This window comes from Cicer arietinum, chromosome 2, assembly GCF_000331145.2.
Source record: "Cicer arietinum cultivar CDC Frontier isolate Library 1 chromosome 2, Cicar.CDCFrontier_v2.0, whole genome shotgun sequence".
Taxonomy (NCBI): Eukaryota; Viridiplantae; Streptophyta; class Magnoliopsida; order Fabales; family Fabaceae; genus Cicer; species Cicer arietinum.
Window position 1 is genome coordinate 39,510,826 of NC_021161.2, and position 9,444 is coordinate 39,520,269.

At 30.9% G+C, this 9,444-nt stretch overlaps 1 protein-coding gene across 1 annotated transcript; it reads right to left on the reverse strand.

The window, feature by feature from the left end:
* Positions 1-1,056: 1,056 nt before the first annotated feature.
* LOC101490994 (uncharacterized) lies at positions 1,057-2,873 on the reverse strand. The gene is made up of 2 exons (XM_004490589.4): positions 2,020-2,873; positions 1,057-1,481 (listed from the first exon to the last, which is right to left on the reverse strand). Exons 1-2 carry the CDS (start codon positions 2,714-2,716, stop codon positions 1,105-1,107), a joined length of 1,074 nt encoding a protein of 357 aa, XP_004490646.1. The 5' UTR covers positions 2,717-2,873; the 3' UTR covers positions 1,057-1,104.
* Positions 2,874-9,444: the final 6,571 nt, after the last annotated feature.

Genomic DNA, 9,444 nt, shown 5'->3' on the forward strand with positions numbered 1-9,444 from the left:
AAATTTCAACAATGTTATTATTTTTATTATTAAAATTCAAAAAATTTATTAAAATTTTGGACAATTTTCATGACATCTTTTTTCTCTCCTTCAAATTTAATAATTGTTATATGATTGTCGAAATATATATATATATATATATATATATATATATATTAAATATGGTGAATTCTATTATAATTAATTAATACATTTATAAAGTTTATGATTAAAAAATAAATATACGGTTCCACCATATGAAGTGACACTACTGCGTTTGCAGTTTAACATGTTTCTTTTTAGGATATGACATTGATATAGTTCCATTTCCTGTTATCATCTGTATATTTCAATTGATATGGTTCCGTGATAATGAATGGCAGAGCACTAAGGAAAATGTTTTCTCTAATGCTTGTCGTATTGGGATTGGCTTTTATCGAACTTAGCTTTCATCAACCCTTTTTCTTGGAAAATAAAATAATTCCACACATTGAAATTTGTTAATATAGTACAGTGTGTTTTCGCCATGCCATGCGGTCATAAAAGTTCATTTTTATTGAATTAGTTTCGCTTATTTTAGTTAAAAAAATAAATTAAATTTAAACCAATTTATGTTTTGATTATATTTAGTAAAAGCAACTTGAATAATAATTTTTGGTGTAAAAGTGGTATTTTGATTCAAGAATTTTAGTAATAATTTTAAAGTTAAATACCACACGTGGTCCCTTAACTTAATTTTTCGTTTTAATCTTTTATTTTATTTTATTTCAGATTTAGTTATTTATTTTAATTTTAAGTGAAAATTTAATTTTTTACGTTTTGAAATTTCAACAATGTTATTATTTTTATTATTAAAATTCAAAAAATTTATTAAAATTTTGAAACAAAATCCATAAAATTAATTATATTTTTTGATATAATACAAATTTTATTAAATTCGTAACTCAAATATTCAAATTAAATAGAATAGTAGATAAGGATTGGAGAGCGATCAATGAACGCGGGAGGAGTGTTCAATTATTTTGTTCCATTTTATGTAAGAAAATCAGGATTGATAAAATTAAAAAAGCAATGAGAGAGAGAAATAAATTACTTTATCCTATTAATATGTTTGTTTTACATATTCTAAATTTGCAATGCTTTCAAAGGGTTACAAACAAGTTGATCTATAAGCTCATCTAACAAGTGATTTAAAATCTCTGATTCAAAATCAGCACTTATACTTTCAAAATCACTTTGTTTCCTCTTTACTTCTTGCAATTGATTTGATCCAACCAATTCATCTTCAACTAGCCTGCAAATTTTACTCCAAATATCTACATACTCTTGGTTTTGTCTCTCTTTTTTCTTTGTTCCTTCATCCATGTTGTTCTCAATTTCCTTAACTTCATTCTCTTCATTCATCAAATTACTATCAGAATGTAGAATGAAGAGCTGGTCATTTTCAAGTACCGGTGACAATTTTCTTCTCCAACTTATACCAACATCACAAAGACCTCCCTCTGCAACAAGTTTATGTGTAACTTTAGTTAGCAAATTATATGATTGGTTTAATTTTATAAAAATTGATTTTGAATGATGTAATTTTATAAAATATACGTAGAGTCAAAAGTTTAAAATTCCAACTCCATGTTGAAATTCATTTTAATGTGTGTTTTGTTCTACTTAAATACAAGTCTACAATTGATTTTGCACAAATTGACTTCAAAAATTTGATTTTGATAGTAAATAAGTTGAATACAAAATAATTTATATTAATTATAGAGAAAGAAACTTTAAATTGTAGTTTCAAGTTAGAATACAAATTTTAAAGTTAAACTTATTTTATTTAAAAATATCTAAACATGTTCTAGATTTTTAGAATCAATTTTGAACCATCATTATTTTGAAAAGCTAAATTCTGTATCTGTAAAAGACATGTAAACCAATTTAAAATCTTGAAAATCACTTTTGTTTCTAATTATGGAGAAATCAAACATATACTAGATAAACATGTAACTTAAAACAAAAATGAAACACAAATTGAAGAAAGAAACAAACCTGTTCCAGAAGCATCACGCTCAAAATCAAAGACAGAAACAGGACTAGAATCTTCTGAACAGCATTCACTTTCAACTTTCTTTTCTACACATGTTTTCCCCTTCTTTCTCTTCTTCACTTTCTCACCACCATTTCCAACTTCTTTAAACAAACTGTTCTCAAATTGAAATTCACCATCACTTCCCACATTCACACAACACATATCAGAAGAACCTCTCTTGTTTTTCTCTTCTCTTTTCACCTTCAACTCAACACAACCCTTTTCTTTTCTTCTTCTCCCTTTGGACTTGAATTCTTCTTTACTTTCAAAACTGAACACCAAAAAGTTTTCATTTTCAACCAAATGAAAAGCTGGTGGAATTGGAACCTCACCTATCTCTTTCTCTGCTATTGAATTCAAACCCATTAACCTTGCAACTATTCCAGGAGAAGAAGAAGAAGAAGAAGAAGAAGAAGAAGAAGAAGAAGTATTAGTCTTCAAAATTTGAACTTTTTCACTTTCAATGAAGTTTGAGTGAAATTCTTTAATTTGATCTGATGGGTGTGTTGGAAGACCACCAGAACAGAGAACCCTGTGAAAAATTGTTGTGAGACACCCTAAAGAAGCAGTTTTTGAGCTTCTAAAAAATGGGTCAAAGCTAAATGTTGATGATGATGACGGTGATGATGATGAATAAGATGATGCCAATAGCTTCATGTTAAATAGTAATGATTTAGTAGAAAAAGAAAGAAACTGAATTGGGTTCTTTTTCTTTTTGGATTATGATGAAATGAAACTCTTCAAAGATAAAAAGCAATGGAAGAATCTAAAGTGTATAATAAGATTTGAATTTTGATATAAAAAAGAAAAGGGTCGCGGGCTTTCTATTTGAATGTGAGAGAAGAAGAAATTTTGGGACACTTTAGCTTTTTGGTTATTGACAAGTCATGTTTTTGTTGATGATTTTGTCTTTTTTATTTGCTTGTTTGGACCAAACAAAACACATGTCTTGGGGCAGGTTATGGGACACTTTTACTGCCTCCTTTCAAGTTCAAAATGCAATTGGAGAGAAAAATCACTGGGATTTGGATTTTCTTTTGTAACTAAGTTGCATCATATAGTTATAGATTTGAATCATTCTATCTTAATTTAAAAATTATTATGTTTAACAATAATTTTATGGTTGTGTAATTTGATTAGTCTTGTCTCAAATTAATATAGGGAATTCGGAATAGAATTCTACACACTCACCGCATAGACGCAATAAATGATTTAAACCATCCAATCTGAAATGGACGTATAGATAAAGTACCATTGAAATTACTGAGATGTGTTTTGCATGGAATTAATCCTATCCCTCAATGTGGAATGTGGTGAGTGTGTAGATTATTATTTTTCTTTCACTTTATTGATTTTGATGATAGATTTAGATTAGAAAGAATAGTGAGGATGGAAGAGATGTTTTGTATGTAGGCAGTGATCGTATAGTTTGTAGTTTTGTGTGGAGGGAGAGACATTTGACAGATTGTGTTTGTTTTTTATTAACTGATAATGTCAGTGGCATGATCAAATTCTTTTGGGGTTTAATGCTGAAGATGTTGTCTTTTGGTTTGTGCTTGTTCCAACATAGTCACTATTTTGCTTTTGTGGGATGGAAGGTTAATGATTTGTTTTAGAAATGGACAATTGAAGGAAACAAAAAGTAATTATAACTCATGCACGTAGTACAATTAAAGGGAGAGGAATGGAAGAAAAAAATACATTTGATATTCATAAGGATTTTTGTGTTTTATTTATTTATTTATTTATTTATTTGCAGAAACAGAATTATATACGATATATTTTATATAAATAAAGTATTTTTATTGTGTGAAACTTTATATTATAAATTTTTATTCACCCGTTCTACATAGTTGGGGAAAGAATGCATAAAATGCGTATACTCAATTGATTAACAAAGACAATATTCACTCCATTGATTCAAAATATGATGCAATCCAATTTAATTTTCATCCCATAAATATCAAAGAGGACTTTTTCAACTTCTGAAAAAAAAAATTGTAAGGTTTTTAAAACACAAATTCTCTTTGAAATAATCTAACCATAATCATTCGAGTTCTAAAATCACCATGTTTCAAAATTTTTGTTAAAAAAAATTGCTATGGGCAGTTTATTTCTATTTCATTTTCTTAAAAATGTCTACAAAACAGATATAAATAATCAGAGTTCTCTTAACCATTAACTCGTTGTCAACAATTTCAAAATTTCAATTATTTTTTAGACTGAAAGAGCTAACATCATAAACATATGATCATCAAATATTTATCACAAACATACAAACTTGGAAATCAAAATTTCAACTTTACAATCCAAATGACTTGAATCAATTTAAAATTACAAGCAAACTTTAAAACTCTCATTTCACAATTTTTAAAATAAATATCCTTCACTTTCTCGGTTGTAAATTTTTTGCTTCTTGTGATCCTCTCTAAGTAGTGGAGCGATTTTATATTTGAAGGTTTTGTGAAAGGAAACTTATAAGTTGCTCAAATATGAAATCAAAGATTTAGGTTCATGAGAGAAAAGGAGAAGATGAAGATGTGTTTGGAAAGAAAGGAAAGTGATACTAAGATGATGGTGGCCGTGTGACATCTTATATACAGTGGAGAAAATTTTAAAATTTTCCTTCTTTTAATTAAACTAATCTCATTTCTAAATTAATCTTCAAAAATTTATAATTAAAAAAATTACTCATCTCAAATTTAATTATAAATTCTCACAATTATCTTTTTACTATGCTTGGTCATAATTATATCATATTACTCATCTCTAAACTATGTCAATCCCTTCGGTTGACAATACATTCCATTCTCGAAAAATAATTATAGACAGATAATTATTTTCATGACAAAATTAATTCAATTATTAAAATAATTGAATTTAATATTCTTCAATCATAAAATATTACTCATATATAAATAAAGTATTCAACCATCCAAGAACTCAAATAAAAAATTATCTTAAATCGAAGATGTTTTAAAATTTGAAAACGGTAAAATTGTCTATCAGTTTTGAAAGTTAAAATTTTTTCAATCTCAACCTAATTATTTTTATAGATGAGCTAAATAAAAATATTTCACTTATTAAAATACGATCTTTTCACTTTTATTCATAAATAATAAGGACCGATAAACTCAATTGAAATATATTACATCACGTCAAAAAGAATCACCATTATGTTTTTTCGTTTGACGATAATACTCAGCGAATTTCCCTCTCGCATAATAATATCATCTTTTTCGTAGCTCAGAATTTTGTTATGATGACGTAAGCTCGTTTTCACTTGGAAATTTTGAATTTTCTTAGCTAATTCACTAACTTGAAAAATCTTCTATAAAATATCCAGGACTCTTAAGGTTCCAACTCCCTCAAATTCGTCGAAGTTAACGCACACAATCAAGCTAATCCAACAAATGGGGTGATACGACATTCGTGGCTACAGACATCAAGACCAAGTTCTAATATTTTTTGACAAAAAATGACCCTTAATTAGATGAGTTGTATGCAAAAGTGAACAACATACTATGATGTTCAACAATGCTCAAAGAAAATGTCAATCCTCGTATATATACTTGTTCAAATAAGATGCTTTTTTTTATATCATTTGAAAGCTAAAAATAATGTGTATAACTCTTACGAATACCATGAAGATAATTAAGGTGTTATAAGTGTCATCTAATTATGTTTAAGACTTAGAAATATCACATTTAAGAAACTTCATCCAACTGTACTATTGTTATTCCACATTAAAAAATCAACTTTCTTATACAAATTATTTACAATTTGACTATTGATGTTCCACATTATAAAAATACTATTTGATTCTCCTATAAAAAGAAGGGCATATCTAGACCTGGTTGATGACCCAAACCAACTAAATCCCTGATTTACACTGTTTTGACCAAATCAACCTAAATCTCACTAGGTCAATGACATGTCCGATCGAATAGGCTATTCGGGTCAGTCATACCACTAATTCTTGGTTTGAACGATCATATATGACCGAGATTGGTTTTAGTTTGGTCGCAAAACACTCGTTAAATCCAACATACATATATATTAAAGTGTTAAATAATTTTTTAATCTATATAAAAGAAATAATTTTTGTTTTTAATTTTTTATAAAAGAAATATTTATTTTTTATTTTTCAATTTTATTTTATCAAAACTAAAAGCAAAATATTAAAATCTTATAGGAACTAAAATTTTATTTAAACCTATATTTAGAGATAATAAATACTCTATCTCGTATTAAATATAAGTGAAAAACTATTCATATTTATTTTGTTTGAAATATAAACAACTATGACTTAGTTTCACTCTTTAATGACATTTATCCTAAAATATTCTTCAATTAATATGATTTTTGTTTTTCAATGACTGTTTTATTCAGTGTTTGAAAATAAATATATATTTTTATGACATCGAGAAGATTAATTATTTTTAATTTAATTTTTTAATAAATATAAATTAATTTCTAAGAGATGAATGCTCGTGACTAAATTATGTATAATATTGGGAGTTGGAATTGTGTTAACTCTTTGGACAATTGAGCCGTGTTGTTTAGTTTCTTGTTGAATGCTATATAATTTGGTATGCTACGAACCATAATGCTATTCAAGTTGTGCTTGTGCTTTTAGAGATAAACATGGTCTTTGAATATTTGGGTTATCAAGAATCTTGGATCCCCGAATTCACTCATGGCTGAGTTATATGGTTTTATTTGGACTCTAAATGTTCCTTCGAGTAAGGTTATCAGAAAGGTTAATTATGTTAAATATGATTCTAGATTTATTGTACAATTGACTCTCGTCCTTTTGTAATGATGGTCTAATCTTAAAAGGATCTCCCTAGTGTAGTTGAGATGTACGTGTTTGCCACCTTTATTGAGATGCATAATTTGTTGCAGATTGATTGACAAACTTTGCTCATTCTCAAACCTTGGTTTTCCTTATTAATTCTCCACCTTTTGCATGTGGCTTGCTTATTTTTTTATAACCAAAAGGGATATATATATTGGAAGTTGTAAATAATTCAAATGTTAGTTTTGGGCCAAGTTAAGTGGTTTCACATTTGTACTCATATAAATAACTTTGTCTGTAATGTTTTGAGACTAATGCCATTGTGAAATACATAGTAAAATTCAGAAAATAACTCTCTTCCATAACTTCTCTCCTTTCTCCATCATTTTCTAAAACACCACAATTTCAATTATCAATTTTCACCATTGATTCACCCTCAATTCTTGATAGTGTTCCAACATCTGGCATCAAGAGCAAGGTTCAGATCCAATTCCGCTGCAATCATGTCCGTTTCCAATGACAAAATCCCTACCAACCTTCCGATTCTTGATTCGAAGAATTATGACAAATGGCACAAACAAATGAAAGTTTTGTTTGGATATCAAGATGTTCTTGATATGATTACCGATGGCATTACTCCTCTTGGTAAAGAGGCTACAGCAGCCCAAGAAGTGAAATTCAAGGAAGATAAGAAGAAAGATTACAAGGCCCTTTTCTTGATCAATTCTTGCATCGATAGTGACAATTTCGAAAAAGTTGGCGATTGCGACTCGGCGAAGACAACTTGGAGTATTCTTGAGAAAGCATATGCTGGAGCGGATAAGGCGAAGGTGGTGAGGTTACAAACTCATAAGCGGCAGTTTGAATTACTTCAAATGGAAGACAAGGAAACGATTACGTGACGCGTGTGACACGCTTGGGGAATCAAATGAAGTCGTGTGGTGAAGCCGTTTCCGAACAGAATTTTGTGTCGAAGGTATTGCGTTCTTTAACACCAAGATTCGATAATGTTGTGGTGGCGATTGAGGAATCGAAGGATCTCAAGACGATGACGAAAGATGAACTTCAAAGTTCATTGGAAGCTCATGAACAAAGGATGGACGAAAGAGGAAACGATAAAGCCAAAGCGGAAGTTGCTTTGCAAGCCCGTTTCAACGAGAAGAATAAGAAATCGAAAGGGAAATGGCCTTCTAGAGGAAAGAAAAATTTCCAGAATTTTGATGGAAAAGAGTCACAAAATTCAAGGAAAGGTGAGGGCAGTTCCAAAGGTGGTGGTCAAGACAACTACAGGCCGTTCGACAAAAGTACCAAGAAGTGTTACAATTGTCAAAAGCTTGGGCATTTCGCAAGAGAGTGTAGAGCGAAACCAAGGGAGAATCATGCGGATGAGGCTCGACAAGAGTACCAAGAAATGTTACAATTGTCAAAAGCTTGGGCATTTCGCAAGAGAGTGTAGAGCGAAACCAAGGGAGAATTATGCGGATGAGGCTAAGGTTGCTAGACAAGACGTGGATTACGATAACACGATTCTTGTGACAATCATGGAAGAGAACTATGGCATTAAAGATGCGCTGGACAACAACTGTGACAAGAGGAAGTTGTTGGACAGCAACTATTGCAGTGTAGAAAAATCTGCAATAACGCGTTCGGAGAAAAGCGCAATGGTAACAGTTCGAGATGGAGCCCAAGGGAGAAATGAGTGGTACTTGGACTCAGGTTGTTCGACACATATGACGGGAAGAAAGGATTGGTTCGTGAAGATCAATCAAGCCACGCGAAGTAGAGTGAAATTCGCGGATGACACGACATTAGCGGCCGACAGTGTCGGTGATGTTTTGATCATGAGAAGGGATGGTGGTCATTCCTTGATCAAAGATGTGTTGTACATTCCAGGAATCAAGTGTAATCTCTTGAGTATAGGCCAATTGCTTGAGAGGAATTATATGATTCGGATGGAGAACAAGGTTTTGCGCGTTTTGGACCAAAATGGTGTTTTGATCCTTAAAGCTCCTATGGCTGCCAATAGGACTTTCAAGATTGAGTTGGAAATCATGGAGCATAGGTGCTTAGCTACAGCGGCAAGACGTGATGAATGGTTGTGGCACTACCGTCTTGGGAACTTGAATTTTCGAGATCTCAACGCGTTGCAAAAGTATGAGATGGTAACCGGACTGCCTAGTATCAATATTCCAGCTGAGATATGTGAAGAGTGTATACAAGGGAAGCAACACAAGAATAGTTTCAGCAAAGATGCAGGTCATAAGACTAAACATCAGCTTGAGGTGGTGTATTCCGATGTGTGCGGGCCAATGCAAGTCAATTCGTATGGAGGTAATCGATATTTTGTCACATTTATCGATGATTTTAGTAGGAAACTGTGGATTTATCTCATAAAGAGGAAGGATGAGGTGTTTGAAGTGTTCAAACGATTTAAATCCATGGTTGAGCGGCAAAGCAATCACAAACTCAAAATTCTCAAAACTGATGGTGGAGGCGAATTTACTTCGAGAGAATTTGGGAAGTATTGTGATGATGAGGGTATAGTGCGTGAGGTTGTACCACCCTATACGCCTCAGCAAAATGG